Below are 22,559 nucleotides of genomic sequence, written 5' to 3'. Positions count from 1 at the left end.
TGTGTGTGTGTGTGTGTGTGTGTGTGTGTGTGTGTTTTGAGAGAGCAAATGGGAGCAGGGGAGACGGGCAGAGGGAAAGAACCTTAAGTAGGCTTCATGCCCAGTGTGGAGCCTGACACAGGGCTCAATCCCAAACCCTGAGATCATGACCTGAGCCGAAATCAAGGGTCAGACCCTTGAGGACTGGGCCACCCAGGTGCCCCAGTGCACTTCACCTCCTGCTACTTCAGTTTCCACATCTGTAAAATGCGGATTACAGTTTATTATTTCACAGGGTTTGAGGATTAAAAAAAAGAATCCTTTCTCAATAAATGGCCATCTGCTTCTTGACTGGAAGCATTAGTGCCCTCTAGTGGCAGATATACATCCTGCTCATGCTGATGAGTCTGCAATGTTACTTCCAGAACACTGAGTAGTCGGACTGGTCAAGGCAGATTTACCAGGATTTTTCTTTCTCTCTTTTTTTTTTTTTTTTTTTAAGTTTATTTATTTTGAGAGAGAGGGAGAGGAAGGGAGAGAGTGAGAGAGATAAAGAGAGAGAGAACAAGTGGGGGTAGGGATAGGGAGAGGTAGGGGAGACTCAGGATCTGGAGCAGGCCCCGTGCTGACAGCAGAGCCCAATGCAGGGCTCAAACTGAGATCATGACCTGAGCCGAAGTGGGACGCTTAACCAACTGAGCCACCCAGGTGTCCCGCTAGTATTTCTATTGCAGTTTTTGGAAGACATCTCACTCATCAGTCCTAGAGGTGCAGCCCACATCTGGCCTCCTCACTGGTCTCCAGCTACCGGTCTATCCCTTTTACTCCATCAGCCGAAAACAAAGCTGACATTTTCTATCAGTTCAAATCCTTACCTACTCCTTGGAAGGGCTCTGGGATAACGGAGTAAAGCAGGAGTAACTGAAGGATTCCTGTTGCTGAAGAGAACTTGGGATTGTACCCCATTCAGATCTGTACAGCTGGAAGAGAGCTGTTAAGCTCATTTTAGTTCAGGCCCTGTAATTTCAGCTGAGGAACTGGAGACTCACAGAAAGAAGTGCTGTGGGGAGGGGGCCAAATACCAGCCAGTGGCCAGGCTGGGGCTAAAACAGGGTCTCTGGATTCTGAAACCTTCCTCACCAAGTACCACTCCTGCTTCTCTAGGGTTGAGGTGGGGCAGTGCCTTAATGGATACCCATCTCCTCACAAACCCCTCCTGCCCTGGAGCAAAGTCCCTTTCATCAGACAGAATAGCTCCAAGGGTAATTTTCTTTCTCTATATGCCCTTCCAATGCCTCTGGGACAAGTTATAAGATACTTGGTCAGAGATTATGAGGCTGACCTAATTGGCTCTAGGAAGAATTTCTACACTTGCTGCAATCTTGGTGGTTTTCCTGCAGAGCAACTGTTTGGCCGACCTAAGCTTAAGTCTAAGTCAGCTGGTAACTTGACTCCCTTTTCAAACTGTCAGCACAGCGGTATCATCAGCCTCATTAAAATTGATGTCAGCACCACTTGACAGGGCTGGAGAAAAGGGAAGGTCGTGGCCTAAGGGTAGAACCACCTTCATGGTTCTGTCTCACCTTTCTCTGGGGGTAGTGTAGCCCAAATAGGAATGCCAGAATGGAACCATGGGACTGTCGTTAACTACCCTCATGCGGGCACTGGTCAGGAGTCCTCATGCTGGTGAGGAGTGGGGACTAGCGTCTTACACAATGCTTCTGCATTCCTGTCAGAAGTGGCCAGCACTCTTGGGCTTGGATTCCTGGAGCAGAATGAGAAAACTAAAGGTAAGAGCACCAAGTTGAAAACTGGGCCATGCGGCTTCTAGGCCAGGTTCTTTCACTTCACCAGGAAACCTTGGGCTAGTCCTTGATTCACTTGCCTGTGCCTCAGTTTCCTTGTCTCCACAGTGAGTATTGGTTCCTTTTTATTTACAAATGTTTCAGATGCAATCAAGACATTCCAACATATTACACAGGGAGAGAGCAGCTGCTGTGGCTGGAGGGCAGGTGTGAGGAAGAGACCCACTCCACCTACGCCCCGCACAAGCAAGGTGAGACCAGCCATCCAGCCCAACACAGCTCCCACCCAGCTTAGACAGTTGGTAACTCACATTTACTGCAAAAGCTGAAAGCAAACCTGCTCAGTGAGGGTCTCCTTCAGATGGGAGACAACTCCAGAAATAGGGTCCACTCTGTGGCCTCATCACCAAAATGCTTGCTTGTCAACAATTTAAAAATAATCTTTAGTCAAGAGCAGGTGAGCCTCAAGGCCCTCCCAGAGGGCAGCATGTCACAGACTTCTGGAGAACCCTATTTAAAAAAAAAAAAAATGATAGAAATGAAAACCTGGCTTGGTAATTTCCCAGACATCTTTATCGGCCACATGTAGTAGGTCAAACTGACATTTTACAAAGTGAATGCCCAAGAATGAATGACCTTCAAAGGCCCCCTAGAAGTCCCAAATTAGTGCTGCAGTCTCACCTGCCATTCCTGTGTTCTTACCCATCCTCTAGGCAAACTTGCCCATTTGAATCTAAAGGTACTTAATCAGGTACCAACCTCAGACCCCTGTTCATCATGCTCCTCCCTCCTTCCCCCATTCCTCTTCTAAACCGTTTTATTTGTAAACCTGTAGTGGCAGCATGTACAGCTGAAATATTTTTTCTAGTAGACATTCCCAATCCTTCTAGATGGATGCCACCTTTCCAGTCTCTGTATTACTCTCACACTTACCGGAGCTCTAGCTGCAGGTACTAGTTAAGTATCACTCCTGCATCTGTCTTCTCTTCCCTACTAGTTACTGTGAGCATATCCAACAGCTCGCTTGTCTCCATCCCAGCCCTCTCCCACTTGTCCAGCTAGGGTGTCTGGCACAGCCTAAGTGCTTTAGTAGATACTGGAAAAATTCTGTAAACTTAAAGAGGCAGGAAAACAATCATCCAAAGTTACTGTTTGATATTTGGCAATATATGCAAAACCTGGGTACGGAAGAAATTGCTTTATAATGTTCGAAGATTTGCCAAATGGCAAAGGCCTTGAGGCTGAAGAATATATAGTAGTACCTGTTAAACCAGAAATAAAAATTTAATTTTTTCGAATTTCCTTAGCAAGAAGCAAACTCCACTTTATAGCCTAGAGACTTCAATTTTAAAGTACACGATTTGGGAGTACCATTGACACTATGTAACTTTTTCTACACACTCAGATTCCAATCTTTAACACTACTTCTATGCATAAAAACCCTACTCATATCAGTAGCTTATAGTGTTAAGATTTGCTAAAAGAATCCTCAAATCTTCTACTACAAAAAACATTGACAACAAAGTCACGTATCTATTAAATGGTTGAGCCATTGAACACGCAGACAGCCGAACATCTTACCCCTCCCCCAAATCCCTTTAGGATCTTTAAGAATAGAGAAAATTTCCATCTTCTGGAAAAGCTGAGTTGACCTTGGGCAGTGCCTACCCGCTTCCTTGGCAAGGCTTTTCACATGTCATTCCTCTTTACCACGCCTGTCTTGATAACAAACCATACTCTGTTCACTTGTCAGTCAAACCCTACATGTTTTGGCCTTGATGCAAAGCCCATTTTTTTTCTTCAGACCTTCCTGTCAGTGAGGGTCACAGACCATCAGTGCTACAAGAGACTTCAGAAGCCATTTGGTCACACCCCCTCAATTTTACAGACTGGGAGGTGATCCAGAGGTCAACACAAGGTTATAGAGAAAACCACTGGCAGAGGCAGTAATTAGAATTAGGATCTCCCAGAACCCTGAGTAAGGCTTTTCCCTTTATACTTTTTTTTTTTTTTTCTTAACTCACCTGTTACTTGAACCTTACATTTTTTATTGGCTTTCAGGGACTCCAGAGCACTGAATTTCAAATGTTGTTTTAAAAAAGTCTAGGGGTACCTGGGTGGCTCAATCGGTTAAGTGTCTGATTTCAGCCCAGGTCATGATCTCATGGTTTGTGGGTTTGAGTGCCATGTTGGGTTCTGTGCTGACAGCTCAGAGCCTGGAGCCTGCTTAGGATTCTGTGTCTCACCCTCTTTCTGCCCCTCCCCCACTCATGCTCTCTCTCTTAAAAATAAACAAACGATTAAAAAAAAAAAAAAACCAGTCTACTCCCAGGGCACCTGCCTGGGTTGCTCAGTTGGATAAGCGGCTGACTTTGGCTAAGGTCATAACCTCATGGTTCATGAGTTTGAGCCCTGCGTCCGGCTCTCTGCTCTCAGTGCAGAGCCTGCTTAGGATCCTCTCTCTGTCTCCCTCTCTCTTACCCTCCCCCACTTGTGTATGCTCTCTCTCTCAAAAATGAAAATTTATAAACAAGTAAGTAATAGTCTACTCCCACAGTAGAGAAATGAGAATCAAATTTAAGTGTTCAAAGATCCTATACACTTGTGCATTTCCTCTCAACCACCACCTAATACATACAAATGCCAGAAAAACCAGTTCTGTAGTGTTTTAACATGAGCTTACAATTAAAGTCTAATTTAAAAATGTAAGCATACAACTAGGCTTTACCAAAGAGGAACGTGTTTATTTCACTTAAATTCTTAAAAATACTTTTTTGGCAGTTGACACACAAAATGTCCTAATGTAAAAAAAAATCTCATTAAAAAGAAAAGCATGAAAAAACAGACCCAAAATGTTAAGATTTTATTTACAAAGCTTCTTTGTTGTACAGAAAGTAAAAATGCTGTTACAGTCTCGGTGTAACTGGTAGCCACAGACGGTTGACTCACCAATCACAGCTATCCACGCTACAGCAAGAGTCTTACACGAAAACCTAACAAACGCTTACAATTTTGTTGGGGTGAAGTCCCCAAGCTTGGTGGTGAATTTCCAAGAGGGACTAAATGGAGGAAGGTGGAATGTCACAGGAACTATTCTTTGGCTCTTTGGGTGGGTGGGTATCCTGGGGTTTGTATCACAGCTACCTTTTTTTTTTTAAACAGCTACCAAATCCGTATGAGCAGTCCAACAAATACTGAACAGTTCTTTTTTTGCAAGTTATTTGGGGTCTTAATCATCTTCTCCTTCATCGTCTGTTTCTCTCTTCCTCTTTTCACCTTTCCCACTTTCTTCCTCCTCTGCACAATAACAAAAATTCACTTTAAGACAATGGGAAAGGCATTTGTCTAAGTTACTGCTAATGGAGGTAACAACAATGAACTTCTGATGGTTGGGAGATGAAAAAAATGTTAAGACTGATCAAATTGGTAGGTTGTCGGTTTTAAGAAGGACAAAATGCACAGCAGCATTTCAAATGACAGCAAGGTTAACCCAGTTTTCTCAACTTTAAGCTGCCATCTAAAAGATGACTCAAATTGTAGCAAGTTAATATTAACTCAAAACGTATTTCTTAGAATTCTTAGGTATTTGAGCCAAAAACACCTATACATCATCCTGTTCTTTCCAATTAGTAAAAATTCATGGCTATGTCAATAAAATTACTTAAATTTGCATTATGTTTCAGAAAGCTCCTTGAAGGCAGGCACTGGACCCCAACTCTTGTATTCAATGTAAAATCTGGTCCAGTACCTGGCACAGAGAGCAGATGTTGAGAAAGTATGAACCAATGGAAAGCAGAGCAAATAATCTGGTACACTGAAACCTATACAGGTAGGAGAATCTATACTCTCAATGAGTAATAAACAGGTGTTTCACTGGTTTTGGCTGTGGTAGGGAAAAAGAATTAACTGTAATAAAACTGGAAAGGTACTATTTATATACTCTGCAAAAATTATGATCCAATTAGAAAGACTTTTTGTCAAAAGAGAGAATTCCAAAACCAGAAATCTCCTGTGTGGCAGTAACCCAAATGATGGGGTCTAAAAACACATTTAAAGTGCGGGACTGAAGGCCAGCCTCCTGCCTGCAGACAGGCATTATTAATCACCGTAGAGCAGGAGGCCTGTACCAGCACAGGCTCGCTGACAGGGCTATATAAGCCCCTGTGAAGACCACCAGGGCAAAGGGAATTTTATTTTGTTCCCTGTAGTTTTAAAATTCTAAATTCATGGACATTTCCCCATGACTTTTAACTTAGGAGGACCAACGTGCGTGCATCAGACCCACCTTCATCTTCATCTTCATCCTCCTCGTCTTCATCTTCATCAACTTCTCCATCGTGTCCAAATTCTTCTTCCTAAAGAACAGTAAATAGCAACCACTATTAGGTTGATCTGCCAAGCTGAGATGTACAAAGAGAAAAATAACTTGCCAATAAATGTAAAAATTCACCAAGGAGAAAACTTTAATATTATCTTTATCTACTTTAATGTTCTGAGATCTGTTCGTTTTTCTGAATAAATGAATTAAAATTTTCTTTAAAAACTGCTTTTCAGAAGTAAGCATTTTATTTGCCAGACATGTTTATTTAATATACTATTTATAATGGATAATTCAAGAAATGATTAAAAATTTTTTGTTATTTTTTTAATGTTTATTCATTTTTTCCCCCCAAGAAACAGAGAGACAGCACGAGGAGGGGTACAGAGAGAGGGAGACACAGAATCCAAGGCAGGCTGTGGGCTCAAACCCACGAACTGTGAGATCATGATCTGAGCTGAAGTCGGATGCTTAACCGACTGAGCTACAGAGGCGCCCCTAAAAATTTTTAATTTTAGAACAGGTTCAGACAAAACTCTCTGTATTCCCATCCTTATAAAAACCTTTTAGGAACTTAATTTCATTAAATACCTGTGAGATTACATAAATGCTCAGCCTTACTTTTTTTGTACTACAAAGAACATGCTTTTTGATGACATTTCATTTTCTTTGCCTATCTTCACGACCTCCCTGAGGTCTGTCAAAGTTAGGTCAATCCTTTCTCCTGTCCTCCTTGGCAGTCAGCTCCTCAAAGATACTATATTACTGGGTGTCCCATAAACTAGACTACCTGCTCTTTCAAGGCAGGACCACATTCTTGTTTAACTTTACATCCCCAAATCTTGAAAACGGCAATCGTAGAACGTATTTACCGAATTAGGCTCAACATACAAGAACAAGTTCAGACTTGGTAAACATACCCTCCCGTCCCTTCTTCAACACAACAGAAGGGACAGACCATACATCAGCTCTCAACATTTCCAGTTTTCTCATCCTATGGAATGTTGAACACCCAACTCACTACTTCCTCCCAATAAGTTAAAGGGTCAAGACTGATAAATCCACAGAGCCAAGCATTTCACTTAGTATTTACTAAAAGGGGGGAACAGGAATTAACCATCAAACTGTTAATGGTCTATTTACAAGTTTACTAATTGCATTGGAAGTCCTTTTTCTTTCCTTTTTCTTAAAAACAATACAAAATAAAATCACCCACATTTTTAACTACAAATAGGAAACAGAGCAGCAAACATAGTTGCACCAACCTCCCCACTGACTTCGTCTTCATCATCTTCCCCTTCTACATCTTCGTCTTCATCTTCATCGTCTTCATCATCAAACTCTTCCTCCTCACCATCCTCATCCTCCTCGTCCTCCTCATCTTCTCCTTCTGAAAACAGTCCAAAGGAATTCATTAAACACCCTTGATGGCCCATAAGGCACACCTGCTAAGGTACTGGGGCACTTCAGGTTGAGCCACAGAACAAATGCTGTGCTACACCAACGTCCAGGAAACCCATGCCCCTTGGTCGCCCCCTTTCTCCCAGGCTGCTGCAACTCAGTCCCTTTGTCCATCATGATGCCATTACATCTGGAGACCAGGAGTCCTGGCGGACTAGATGTATGCTACAACAGTCAGTGATGAAATGATATTATCTCTGGGATTTGCTTCAAAATAAGGAAGGGGGAAGTGGGTAGGGATGTGTATGTATAAAATAAGATCAGCCACAAATCAGTGATTGTTGAAGCTGAATGATGGGAACATGAAAGTTCACTTTACTATTATTCCTATCTTTGTCTAGGTCTGAAATTTTCCATAGTAAAAAGTTACCCCCCTCTCCCAAAATAAATAAATAATGAGCTCCTTCTCTGAGGGAAGGGCATCACCATAAAGCCAGCTGCCAGATGAGGAATCTAAGAGAGTAATAACCCTGTGAGAGGAAGGAAATAAGAGGCAGGCTGAGAGGTACCTGCACCCTCTGCGTCTCTACTCCATTTGGCTCAGGCCTCTAGGCAACCGGTTCTTACCTCTCCTGGTCCTGAAGCTCGCTGTGCTGTCCTGCTTCCTAGTCTCTGCATATTCTTCCCTTTCTTCTCTGCTTGGCTAACACTGATTCAAACACCTGGGTCTCAGTTAAACATCACTTTTTTCTTAATTGATTTTTAATGCTTATTTCTTTTGAAGAGACAGCATATGGACAGGAGAGGGCCAGAAAGGGGGAGACAGGATCCAAAGCAGGCTCTGAGCAGTGAGGACAGAGCCCAATACGGGGCTTGAACACACAAACCATGAGATCACAATCTGAGCGGAAATCAACAGTTGGATGCTCGGGGAGCCTCAGAGGCTGAGCTGATTAAGCATCCGACTCTTGGTTTCAGTTCGGGTCATACAATCTCATAGTTCCTGAGTTTGAGTCCTGCATCAGGCTCTGTGATGACAGCACAGAGCCTACTTAGGATTCTCTGTCTCCCTCTTTCTTTCTGCCCCTCCCTTGCTCGCTATCTCTCTCAAAAAAATAAACTTAAAAAAAGGAAAAAAAAAAAAAAAAAAAAAAAGCAGGGGATTGGGCGCTCAACTGAGCCACCCAGGCACCCCTAAACATCACACTTCTCCAAGGTAGACTCACCAGACCTCCTAATCCCAGCTCACAAGCTCTTACAGAAGCACCTGATGCTTCTCCTTACCTCATGCTTTACTCACTTGTGATTATTTAACATTTCTCTTCTCAGTAGACAGTAAGCACCAAGAAGACAGGGACCAAGTCTGGTTTTTACCTTCAGAAGTATATACCTCAGTGCCCGACACCTAAGAAATGCGCAAATTTGTTGCCTGACTGATACTCCCTCTCAGGAGCTGCTCTCCACCCTCCAAGTAATTTCCTTACATGCTCCTGCACACACAGCCATTCAACCTGTTTAAAGTGAGCTTAATTAAATAGACAAAAAGGCACAAATGGTTTTCAGGAATAACGGAGAACCTGCAAGTGAAGGGAGTAAGTGAACATTTGGAACAAAGGGAGATGTCCTATTCTGTGTCCACTTTACAACCTACATCCCATCCTTTATTACCTTGTCTCAAATCTGCCATAAAACTGCAAAAGTGCTACCAGAGTACTACACTATTAATTTGCACCCAAGCTGCCTGATAGATTTCCTTCTCTACTTTTCTTGCCCATTTCTTTTTGTGGATTTTTATCTTTAAAGAAAAATACATTTAAAATAATGCTTCAAATACAGTAATACCAGATTCCAGCAACATCAGGAATTCTGAGAGTAAGTTTTCTTCATGCTGACTTATGTGAAAAGTGATCGCTCTGCTTCCTTTTAAGCCAGTGGAGAGGCGAGAAACTATTTATCCTAAGTGGCTCAGAATCAGTGGGTCACCATGCAAGGAAAGCTGCTTTATTTACATTTGGATATAACGGACATGTACCTAGTATCTACGAAGTGCTAGGCCTTGTGAATAAAGATGAAAAAGATAGTTCCTACCCAAGAAGATCGTAATAGCATAGCTCAAAGAACAGCAGAGAGACAGGTTATGAAAGAAGTAAATGAGGGGATGCTTTAGCATGCACAGAAACCTAACCTAGCTCACAGGCATCAGGAAGTGCAATCTGGAAGTGCTGACAGAGCATAATTTGTGAGGATTAAGTCAGACAGTAACCAAGAAAGGGGAATAACTAGAACAGGCAGGGAGACATGAGAGATGATGGTCCTTTTAGTTAAGGGTAAACCACAATTACTTCAATATGTTAGGGCACAGTCTATGATCTCTCCAAATTCAAGACTAACTAGCTAACAAGCCATTTTTATTTCGAATCATTTGAAGGCTTCAATGTCCCAAGGGCTTCTTAAAATTCAACAGAAGTCCTAATCCCAAATTAATGGAATGCCTATACACATGCATACTATTTTTCTCCATAACAACAACATTCTGGAGCTTCCTCATGACCTTTGAAAGGCAAAAATTAGGTTCACTGGATGTTATGGCCACTCACCTTCATCCTCCTCTTCTTCATCCACACCATCCACCTCGGCATCTGAGTCAGGCGCTTCCCGATCCTCTCGGTCATAGCCATCCAGGTAGGTCAACTGAGGCAGGAGTTTAAAGACACTCTCTCGGTAGTCATTCAGGTTAGTAACCTCACAGTTAAACAGATCCAGGCTTTTCAGATATTCCAACTTTTTCTGAAGAAAAGGATCAAAAAACATACTTTCTAAACCAAAGGAACATAAGCAACAAAACCCATCTCTCAAAGAGGTAAAATTCTAGGCTCTGTTCAGTTAGCTGCTACCGACTCAGTTTTATACTCAGGAAAACATTTCAAGTCCTTTGCAACCTTTATAGTAAGTCACCAGATTTTACCTTCTACAATTTACCTTCTACATCTACCTTCTCAGAGAATGGTCTTTTTCTGGCAGCATTAGTAGTTTTAAGAAAAATAAATTTGAAAAAATATTTAAACTAGATCTTTTCACTGTATGAGACAAATCAAACAGGTTCAATAAATTTGGTTCAAAACTTAAGTTTTAACATCTAAGTAACCCAACAGTCAGTAAGAACTTGATGGATATCAAGCCTAGTCTTCAAAGCTCTGGGGTGACAGGATGGGAAAAAAATTCACTCAATCAATCAATTCAATCTTAAGGTAGTTGAGATTTCTATTCAAAGACACAGATGTGAAACACTAGAGAACGGAATATAATAAAGCACAGAGTGTAGTGATACGGTTACTCTCCAGGAAGAGAGGAGGCAGTACAGGCTGGGGAAAGGGTGGGGGGCACTCAGAGTTGAAACTTCAGGAGAGGAACATTACTCTTTTTTAATTTGGGGGGAGGTGGGGAGATCAATACTATTACCAGAGCTTTCTGATATAAAATTCTTCTGATTTTACCATACCCTGAAATTTTGTGGCAATACCTCATTTGTTTAGAACTTTGTCTTCTATCTGAAATACAAAATAATTGAGATTTAAAGCTTGGGCCAAGGAAAGTGCTCTGAGTAGCCAAAGTAGATAAGAAACTGTCCATTTGTTTTACTCAGAGATTCATTTGTTATTACAACAGTGTACTAGTATTTCTATCCCAGCTCTACTAAGTTGTGACTCAAGGTGAAAGAAGACATTGGGAGGGCAGAGGTAGTATATTATAGGCAAGTAAGGAAAGAGCAGAAGAAGTACAGCAGAGCCTCTTGGGAAGGAGAAGAGGGACAAGTGTTTAAAAAGCAAACATAAAACATGAAGCAGCATGTAGCCTGGAGCCCTCTAGAATATGGCCAATAAGCCCGGAGGGCATATGACATATAGCTTCATAAATGTCACTTTTAATGGTTCTGAATCAGGAGAAAAAGCTTGGTATTCTCTGAGAAAGTAGTACTAACACAAAAAAACTAAGAGGATCTCTGTGTAAAGTTGAGTTGTTGGAAAACATAAACATCGTTTGAAGGCTTTGATGTTTTATTGGGAAAACTATTTCAACATTTACAAGAACCTGGGAAGAAAAGTAGATGAAAAAAACCTGGTCATCAGGAGTTGAGGTATCTGACTAATTCTGGAGAGTTACAAAATTATTTAAAAATCTTTGCCCTAAAGCAGGGCTTGGCAAAAGTCAACTGGCCCATCCTGGTCCACTGCCTGTTTTTGTAAAACACGTTTCATTGTAACTCGGCCATGTATTATGTACAGCTTCTTTTGTGCCACAATCACGGCAAAGCTGAGTAGTCGCAACAGAGACTGTATGGCCTCAGAAGCCCAACAGATCTACTATCTGGCCCTGTAGAGGAAAAGGTGGCTGACCCCTGCACTTACAGAATCTTCATCTTCCTGGTGAAAGAGGTTCCTACACGTGTTTTATTTTCACTGAGCAGCCCTTGGGAACAGACAGCCAGGCAGGGAACACCGAACAGGGTTACGGCAACAGGCAAATGCACTCCTCAAAACACCAATGTACAATGATCCAAGAGTTTATGGATCAAATAATGTGCTTATGTAAGTTAGTCCCCTGAGGTCATAAGAAAGCTGTCCCCTAACTTCTAATGACAGGGAGAGCTGCTTTTATGTTGTGTAGCTTTCAGATTAGGTTCCCCACTGGGCAGGCCCTGACCTCCAGAATCCCAGGTAGGACTTCTTGCCAAAGAGGAAAAAAATGTCGAAATACCACCCCAGACAACTAGCTGACACACTGGGAACTCTTTTCTCGTCACAAAAAGGTTGACTCTATACCAGCTAAGATATAACCACAAGTAAATTTAGGCAGCTTTCCCAAAGTCTAAAAATTCTTTACTCAAGGAACGAGCCATTCACTTCTCAAAATTATACTCGGGAAATGGATGCATAAAAATACATACAACCCCTAATCTTTAATGTTCTACAGTGCCTCAAGCCCTGTCTCTAATTCCACCTACTATCACAGTAGACAGGCCTCCAAGGCTCACCTATTACTGAAACTCCATGTATCTGTGAGGTTTTTGGCTACTTAAGAAAAGGACCCATTATGAATAATTCAAACATGCCAAACAGTATGCTAGAAAACGAAGTGAAAGCAAATAACAAAATTCCAAGTAATTGTAGTACTCCAGAATTGCTTAAAATATTAAAATTGTGCTTTAAGGCCCCAAATATACTACCCACAGATTATTCAGGACCCCAATGTAATGTGTAAATACTGCTAAAAAAAAACAAAAACAAAAAAGAAACCCAAAAATCAGAATGCTACCATACCAGAAATTTGGCCTAAAACTAATAGGCTAGCCATAATAAACATTAAACATTTTATTAACAATAATTTTGCTTGCCTTCTTAGAATTTAGAAGGGCTTTGGGGGATGGTTTGGATGGCCCAGGTCTCTTAAAAAAGGTGTCCAAGGAAGTTTGAATTGATGCCTTCTTTGTCTCTCGATTAATGTCCCTGTAGCAAGCAGAGGCATTCACAATCATTGCATTGACTGTAAGAACTGGGCTCAAAGTAGACGGTGTTCAAAATGTACGTGGTTAATGAGGATGAGGATGGTGTTTTTCCCATTGAAGAAAACTTTCAGAAGACAAAATGGACCCAACATTCCCCCCCTTCACCTTCTCCTACAGCTTTTTTTTTATTCCGGGATATAACTTCTGGAGACCTACCCTAACACCCCTAGGAATGTGAACAAGTTCAGGAGAATGGCAGGAGCCCAGGCTTTTCCACGCGGGGTGTGCAGCACTGTGGCTCTGTCACTGGCTAGCCAAGTGTGTGACTCTGGACAAGGGATTCAGACTCTCCCAAGCCTCAGCTTCCTCATATGTAAAATGAGGGCCATGTTATTTCTATTCTATTTGTAGAAATATTTTTTGAGGAATACTAATGAGACAACACACATAAAGCATCTACTACAGTGTATGATACGTAACAGATCCTCTAAAAACGGTAAATACAATTATGATTATTTCTTATTCTTCACTGTCCTTGGGGACTGAGACTTTCACAACCACCAAATGGCCCTCATTCATCAATGACCAGGTCAGAACACCCAAAACAAATCCCATACAAGGTTTGCTTCTGCTCTGCCTCTGTGTGCTAGGACACTGACAAAGGCTTCTGGTGAAACATCAAAGAGGACTCCAGTTGGCATAAGAATTAGGCAACAGCCAGTCATCCAGCATGAGAAGGTACTGTGTGGCACTCTGTTCTAGAAAAAAGGTGTTTTTACGCTCACAATGACTGTGAATCGATAGGCCTATCATTGACACATAAACAATAAAGGCTTGGTGTAGTCAGTCTATCAACTGGGAGACACCAGCACTTACTTTAGTACTCCTGTTGGAATTCCCAGTTTAAGGTCAATTTGGGTATGAAATAAATTTGTAGGTAAAAAGAATAGGTCCCAAAGTCAGTGGAAAGAATGGCAGAGTTGGATTTGAATTGCTAGATATGTGGCCACTGAGTAATTATGTAAACTCTCTAAACTTGGTTTCCTCATCTCTAAAAGAGGTACAGCTCTTCTCTTTTCTCTGGGTTCTAGGAGGACACATTGGGCAAATGTTAATGTCCTTGAATACAGCAAAACTCAATAAATGTTTGCTTAAATATTGGAAATGGGGATTGGTTTGGAGGAAAAGAATAGAACCAGTAAAAAAGGAAGGAGCCCAAGTACCTGGGGTGTACCTATAACAGAAAAGGGGACAAAATTCATGAAGCAAAGCTAAGAAACAGGCTCCTAACATTTGAGAAATGTGAGCTAAATGTGGTCCACTTAATGAAACATAAAAATAAAGGGACTCAATAAAAGGCAATTTAGCCTACATTGGAGTAGAGCCTTAATTATTGATTAGAAGGGAAAAGATGCTGTAATTCTGGCAGGAAATCCTTTGTTAAAAGAAGTCACAATTTAACTACCTTCCCTTCCTTGAAATACTAACAAAGCATTCTGTACAAGTGATGTGAAACCCAAATATTTTAATGTATTGTGACATCAGAATCGAAAGAGATAGTAGAGAAAGATGCCTTATCCTCTTGGGTTCTGCTCTTCCAGATCTTGAGACACCTCCTATATGCTTACATAAACCTCTTCCAATTAACATTTGTAAGGTGAGTCAAATGGAAACACTTGACTTTATGTATACGTAAAAACAGTAAGAAGCCACAGGCTTCTTTGGATAGTATGAAACAAGCTGGAGTTCCATTAGCCATATTAAAATGGAATTCTGTATATATGCCAAATTTACAGAGTATCATATTTAGAGAAATCAGTCACTTAACAATCTTAAATTCATAGAAATTTCCAGGTGGCAGCCAAACAGAACAGCTTGGGAGGCTGCCCCATAGCTTGCATTAACCTCTCTCTCCAGCTCTTTTTTGGCCTACAATCTCCACATGGACTGGACCCCCATTAGTACAGTTTCCCGACTTACAAAGCAGAGTTAAGCGTATTACCTTATTTTATTCTCAGAATTTCTAAGTAAGGTAAGGCAGAGATTATTAGCCTTCCTGCTTCATAAGTGAGGAAACTGAGGCCCAGGGAGAAGAAACAATTTGCCCAAGGTCACACAGCGAGCCTGCAACCCAACTGGCACTTAAACTTATCTTTTCATAGCTTATCCTAGTATGTAAGACTGAGAAGGATTTTGCGGTTTCCATGCAAAACTTTAGCCAACAGCAATCCAGCTGGGGCACAAAATCAATTAGAAGACCTAAAACTTACTGCAGCTGTCCTTGGACTGTTCCACCTACAACTCAGATATGCCACCAGTATGAATAACTTTTTCTATAAAAGTATAACAGTATAGAATAGCCTGGCCAGTCTGGGGGGAAAAAAATTAAGATAAATGTTTAAGGCTATGGTCAATATATGAAACTCAAAAAAGACAAAATAGAAAAGAATTCCCCTGTGAAAGGACACCAGCGCAGTATCAGGTAGGGAGAGCAAAGCCATTGAACACAGAACTAGAAAGGCCCTGATCTTTAAAACTTCTCTAGAAAGTATTATAGTAAGAACCACCACTTTCTTGATCAATTACTATTTCCAAGCATTTCCCTCAGTATAAAGAAATATGAAAATGAAAATGACCAATAAGTCCTGGTTTCCAAATTCTCACATACTTACCAAAGGTTCCAAGGTGCTGATATCTTTCAGCTTATTTCCACTTAAGTTTAGATGTGTGAGATTTGGAAGTTTTTCTGCTAACATGTCCAGACCTCCAAAGATTCTATTGTCACTGAGCTCAAGCTGCAAGAGAATATACAATATACACACAAATACACACAGAGAAACACTTTTAAGTACCAAATACAGTTTTTAAATATTTATCAAGATCAAATAATCTCTGTTCCTATCAGGGCATGTTTGTTCGCTCTATTTGATTAAACACAGATAAATAGTTTATAGATTCCAAGAGCATTTCAGGGGAAGAGGAGAAACAGGATGGATAAGAAGAGCTGTGTTAGAAGTTAAGAGTTCCTTAACCAGTTGCTAATTGTAATAGTCTGCTCAAGATCTGGCTCCTAATATCAGTGAATTCATTTTCTAACCTAAAAAGTGGGTCAAAGCAAATTAGAATTCTTTGAGAAGTTGTAATACTCTATACCTGCCAGGAAGGGTAAATGGTCTGTGCATTCTAAACAGCTTATTCCGTGTGCCAAACAAAGCTCACTATGGCGACTCGAAACCTAATTTGGTCTGTAGAGTTCTGACACATTGTAGGGTTCTATACCTGGAAGCCACCAGGGAATGTTGCTCTGAAGGCTACAGGAGTGGGATAGGCCCCAAAACAAGCCCTTAAAGAAGCTCCATGACCTCAGAAAAGTGAGTGAAGCAACAGCTTCAGGGTTGCCGAAACCAACTCCCCAGAGGCCACTTCTTGCATAAAGCCGCACTAGCCTTTATAAGAACCTACTCTTATTTCTTAGCTGCAGGTCAAGTAGCACAGCAAGCCGTGTGCCAATGAAGAAAGAGCCTTCACCAAGGAATCAGAATGGGAAGTGAAAGAAATTGGAGCCTGGAAAAGTTAGACAGTTGAGAGCATATAATTCAAACTCTTCAGTTTGCAGATGAGAAAACTTAGGCTATACAACTGGTTTCAATTCTCTATTTTAAGTGCCAACAACAACGGTAACCACATCTAACTCTTACACAGTACCTAAGTGCCAGGCAATGTTTGAAGCACTAGAGATACACGAACTCATTTACTTTTACTAACCCTATGGGGTAGGGTAGAATTATTACCCGCATTTACAGATGAGGAAAAATGAACTACAAAGACGACTCTAAAACTTGGCCAAGATCACAAAGTAGCTCTGGTGGTGACTGAGGATTCTGAAGCCAGGCAGGCTAGCTTCAGAAGAATTTGCCTTTCCCACCATGTTACGTACAAAGAATAGCATGAAAACTTCATGTAATTTGGTCTTTGGCATGCTATGAAATAAACTACATGATGCAGAACAGAGAACTTTTAAAAACTTCAATATTTGTTGGAAGAATGACTTTAAATGACAACTCAAGTCTTCAACAACTTAGGTGTTATTAAATATTTCAGAAGATGAAACTGCAACATTTCAAAACATTTCTTCCTTCCCATGGGATATTCCAGTCAGATTATCTAGTCATGGTCTACATTTAAAAATACAAGTCTATAATCAACAAAGACTCAAGTGTTAGCTTTACTGAGATTTTAGTAAATCAAAACAAAGAGACCATTTCTCTTGGTTAGTTGGAATATCACACATTATGTAATGTTCGTATCCTTTCAACATGACTATCTTAGGAAGCAGAGAAACAAGGCAATCTGCCAAAGCATTTAGTGACATGTTTATTTTGAAATGAAATCAATGTGTAAATTTAGGAAACCTGTGACATTCGTACAACAAAATTTCTTTCAGAACCTGTTTCTTGTTAAAAAATAATCTGTGCTCTAGGACAGAAAGAAAATAAGGTCTGTATCAGTTGTGAGAACATCTTATCTGCCTTTAAGTTTGATTTGTAGGATCTCTCCATTCCTCCCTAACTCTGCAAGGAAGTGATTAACAAGACTTCAGAAGAATTTGATAAAGCCTATATAGATGGTCACTGATTCACTCCTCTTCTGAGTTAAGTCTGACAGCACACAGACCACAGTACATCAGGAAAATGTACCAGGATGCTAGGAAAACAACACAAAATACACACTAGAATCATACTAGCATCAAGTTTATGTAGATACATGCCAGAAAGCCACCAGTTGTTTAATGGGCTAATCAGAGCTCCCAATGTCACCAATAACCATGTAAATATAAAAAGATTATACTTGAACCTCTAAAGTACATACTTAACAGAAGAAAGGGAACTATTTACCAATTTAAATATAACATGATTATTCTTCCTGATAGGAAGCTAAGTTACCTGAAACTCATGAGGACTGCCTGAACACTTACTACCTAACTAAGGCAAATAAGTAAACATTTCTGGTTTTTAATTCATATACTTAACCCAAAACAAGTTCCTCTCAGGACTCAAACAGACTACAGGAACAGCCTATTTGCATTTTGTCTAATTCTGATTCCAGACTTCAATGTGTACTTTTGGATGACAGTTCTGCTTAAAATCCCTAATAACGTGAACACCGAAACTGGAAAATTCTGCAATATTTATGTGACCACGTATCTTTTATTATATAATAGAAAAAGCATGGTTTAGGAAATAGGAGATACGGATTCTAGTTTTGGCTCTAGTACAAACCTCTTTTGTAGGTGGCTTTAGGCAAATTACTATACCTTTCTGGGTCTATTGCTATGCTTATAAAATAAGGGACTAGAAGAGCAAAGTTTCTTCCAGTTTTTACATTCTGGAGCTCAGTGACAGTTACATGGGTAAGGACATGAGAAAACATTTTCCTTGAGGGTTTTTTATTGGTAGTTGGGGGGGGGTCTGATTGGTTTACAATTAGACCAATAAAATATGAACAATGAGCCATCAATTAGGATAGGGAAATACAGTAGCTTCATTTGATTTCTTGCAGTCACAACACATTTTATTTTTTTTAATTAATTTTTTTTTTCTGAAGGAGAGAAAGAGAAAAAGAGTGCAAATGTGCTCGTGCAAGCAGGGCACACACACAGAGAGGGAGAGAGGGAATCCCAACCAGGCTCTGCACTGTCGGCACAAAGCCCGATGTGGAGCTCGAACCCATGAACTGGGAGATCATGACCTGAGCCCAAAATCAAGAGTCAGATGCTTAACTAACTGAGCCACCCAGGTGCGCCTAATCACAACACATTTTAAACTTTCTTTCTAATCATTAAGAATTCGTAATGGGTTTGAATTATCATAGATTACAAATCTGAAGTCTTTACTGAAACTCACCCTTAATCAACAAACAAAATATGAAGAGAGGCCCCTGTGGTTCCTAAACCAGAGCATACTAAGAAAAAACACATAGCTAACATATCAACAAATTTATAGCAATTAATTAGTAACTTATTCACAAAATAATTATTCTTCATAACTATTTATTGATCATCCAACATGTATTATTTCCAAACATCACAGCAATTCTGTAAGGTCAGGTGGTAGCACCAGTTTACAGGTGAGGAAGTTGAGCCTTAGAGAGATTAAGTAACCTGCAGAAGATTACCCATCAGGGAAATGATAGAGCTGGAATTCAATCCCAGATATGCCCAGTTCCAAAGGCCATGTGCTTTCTGCTACACTAAATGCTTCCTTACAAGTAAAATCACCTATGTTTCCCTTCTCATAATGTTCTCTCTTTTACTGCTGAAGAAAAAGTACTTACCTTTTTCAATTTAGGTAGTTTGGGGAGATTTGAAACTGAAATCAAGCCTACATTTATTAAACTGAGGAACTCTAAGTTCACAAATTCAGCTGTTAAGCCCTCAATTTTCCCATCATTTGATTTGCAATTGTCCAGAACAAGTTCTCGAACCTGTGAATGACAAAGGGGAAAAAAGAAAAAAACAAACAAAACCAAGCTTTCAAAAACATACATAAAACAAAGAACAAAGCAAAAACTACAACCATAAACACGGAGCAAAAACACCCACATACAGGGGCAGCCTCTACTTAAACCAAGATCACAGTTATAAATAAATGAAAAATGATTAAGCCTTTAGTAACAATATACTACTAGATATCAAGGATGGAATGTTACACCATGCTATAAAAAAGATTTAAACGCTTTACTTTCCAGAGACAGAAACTACAGTTCTTAAGATACAGGTGAAGAAACTATTATCTCCCTCATTCCTTTTCCCAAGTCTATTCTCCCAAGGCGAGGCTTTAACTATAAATGCAGAGAAGACCACCCCACCCCTTCCAGGGCTGAGTCTCCCTCAACGCCCAGGAGATGGACACAGGAAAAGAGGAAACATTTGCTTTTCCCAACAAGATCGCTAAGAGATTTTGGCAACACGTTTCTGCACTATACATTTACTCATCTTTACTAAGATTATCTTGACAATAGAAGGGGTCAAGACACAAGAGGCCTTAATTCAAAACAAAGATCAATTTGGGTTACATGTGATGAAGATATTTCCAGGGGAGAAAACTGTTAAACATTAAATTAGATTTTTCAGGCCATAAAATCTCCTTTGTGGATCCTGAAATTCAGAATTCCAATCCGTCCAAGGGTATCATATCTGAAGATTTTAGTTTGTTTGTTTGTTTGTTTATTTATTTATTTAAACTCTAAGCCCAACGTGGGGCTTGAAGTCACGACCCTGAGATCAAGGGTTGCATGCTCTATTGACTCAGCCAGCCAGGTGCCCCATGATTTTAAATACTGATCAATTAATAAACAGTCTGTGAATATCTACCATGATAATCCCTATTCCATTCCTGTTCTGTGGTTGACTCTGAAACTTGCAACTTTTAACACATTTTGGTCAATTTACAGTGATGCAAATTAGAATTAACGGCAGTAACGGCCAAAGGCATTCTTGTGGTGAATCTACCATGTTTGATAGCATTAATCAAGCAGGTACATGGAAGTAAGATACTCATAGTTCTAAAAAATATGAGCTAATAATGTCTTCATCCTCCAGTGCAAAATCCAAGGATAGTATTCTGGTAATTGCTATCATTTACAGAGAACTTACTCATTATTCTTTGCACCACAACACCCTCCCCCCATTTACAGAGAAGGAAACAGATTTAGAGTCGTGATACACACAACACAACTTCTCACTTGCTTCTTCACTACTTCTCACTACCCTGTCTACTTCCTCCTCATAAGCCCTGGTTTCAGTTAGGATGCATGCAGGCCTATTACACCTTTAAGTCTTTCTTTCCTTCATTCCACATTTCTTCACACATCTCTGCCATTCCCCCCCTTTTTACGGAAAATAAGTATTTCTGAAAACTTAAGGTGTCAAATGAGGAGAGGTGGGCTCTACAAACAGATGCCTGAAGTCATATCCTCCTGGCTCTACCACTTACAACCATGGGAGCCATGTAGCTAGATGGAAATAAGCAGGGAATGGCTTTCTGAGGGGTGGATGTAATGAATACCACGAAGGCTACTGAGTTTAAGGTTCCCTTGGGAATGTGGTTTGGAATAGAGGTGGGTTGTCAGTTCTGTATTTGGAGTCATCAGGGCAGAGACAATAGTGGAAGGATGGAATCCCTAAGAAGAGGGCCAACGACAGAACCCTGAGGAACCTGCAAGAAAGACCTAAGAAAAACTGAGAGTGGTACCAACGGTGAAGTATTAGTTTCAAACACGTGTAAAGGCTTATGGAAATAAAGCATGAGAAGTTATTGAAAAAGGACTGAAAAATTAGAAAACAACTTAAAGGCCCATCAACAAGGGACATATTTCCAAGATACACTGTGGGATGAAAAATGTGCAGAATGGGTATTATCCTTTATGCTATAGACCACACACTTTCTTCTATGTACAGAAAATCTCTCAGGAAGAGAAACTGAGTGGTGGAGAGAGCTTGCTCTGCATAACCTTATTTAGCATTTCAGTGGTGATAATGCTAACTTATTACAAGTATAACAATTTTAAAAGTCATTGCTAGACTTCAAGTTTCATGATGGGCAGGGTGATGTCTACTTTAGTTACCACTATATCTCAGTATGAGAAAGAGTTTTCACAACTGTTAAATGAGGAAAACTGGTCACAGGCTTGTCAGAGTACTGTATTGGGATTTGTGTCAGGATTGTAGGGGACTGAGTAGATGATACAATAGAAAACTTGGATATAAAGAGAACCTCTTTCTGATCACAAGCATAATCACATCAATGCAAGTAATATGTTTGTCACTATGAAGATTTTGGTATATTAGTTCAGTCTCTTTGTATATTTCAAATGTAGTGAGATAAAACTCTATTACTTAGCTTATTTTAACAACTCTGAATATTTTTTAAATGACTAAAAACATTAGAGTATATGGATGTACCAAAAATTACTTCACAATCCTCCCTGTTGAATGTATTTCTAATTTTCCCTATCATACTAATGGCACAATACCTTCGTGTAAAATTTCTTTTGTAATTAGGATTCTCTCCTCACAATCTGTTGCTAGATGAAAGAATACAGACATTCGAGTCTCTGTTACTGAGTTCTGAGTTCCTAACTTAAAATGGCAACCAACCCGTCTGTTAAATACTTTAAGTATTTAAACATATATCCAGAATGTGACCTTTCTGGATATATGAAAATTTTAGGTATTTGCATTTATTTATCTTTTGCTCAAGGATACGGTTTTTACCCTAAGTGAGAAAAAAAATAACTCAAAAGAAGCATGGACAAAAAACAGACAAGCCATAAAAAATACAGATCACATTAAAAAACTGATGTTCAACTACAACAATAAATACATATTAAAAATTAGATCATTCTACTCTTGTTGGAGACAGGGAGCTCTTCCTACAGAGGTCAGGATGGATACAGGTGTAGGGGAGTTTCTAACCGGGAGAGCAAGAAGTTCAGGGAATGCACACTGGAGACCTTTAATTTTCTCCATGAGTAGAAGGTAACAGAATTTACG

General features: G+C 40.1%; 1 protein-coding gene and 1 long non-coding RNA gene across 3 annotated transcripts in view; one reads left to right on the top strand and one right to left on the bottom strand.

The window, feature by feature from the left end:
* LOC121034717 (uncharacterized) overlaps positions 1-6,331 on the top strand; it is a 15,290-nt gene extending 8,959 nt beyond the window's left edge. The window contains exon 3 of the long non-coding RNA XR_005792574.1: positions 6,041-6,331. This is a non-coding gene — a long non-coding RNA (uncharacterized LOC121034717). The remainder of the gene's footprint in view (positions 1-6,040) is intronic.
* The window catches only part of ANP32B (acidic nuclear phosphoprotein 32 family member B), a 24,336-nt gene continuing 6,401 nt past the window's right edge, over positions 4,625-22,559 (bottom strand). The window contains exons 2-7 of one of the 2 annotated variants that reach the window (XM_040481790.1): positions 19,340-19,489; positions 15,679-15,801; positions 10,101-10,290; positions 7,368-7,492; positions 6,070-6,139; positions 4,625-5,102 (exon numbers count right to left, since the gene is read on the bottom strand). In XM_040481790.1, the coding sequence (XP_040337724.1) occupies positions 5,014-5,102; positions 6,070-6,139; positions 7,368-7,492; positions 10,101-10,290; positions 15,679-15,801; positions 19,340-19,489 (747 nt within the window). In that variant the 3' untranslated portion in view covers positions 4,625-5,013. The remainder of the gene's footprint in view (positions 5,103-6,069; positions 6,140-7,367; positions 7,493-10,100; positions 10,291-15,678; positions 15,802-19,339; positions 19,490-22,559) is intronic. The other variant, XM_040481791.1, reaches the window with a different exon arrangement.

Source organism: Herpailurus yagouaroundi, unplaced genomic scaffold (assembly GCF_014898765.1).
Source record: "Herpailurus yagouaroundi ecotype Mexico unplaced genomic scaffold, PumYag 160, whole genome shotgun sequence".
Classification (NCBI taxonomy): domain Eukaryota; kingdom Metazoa; phylum Chordata; class Mammalia; order Carnivora; family Felidae; genus Herpailurus; species Herpailurus yagouaroundi.
Note: the sequence above shows the minus strand (reverse complement) of the source record. Positions and strands in the feature narration are given on the sequence as shown.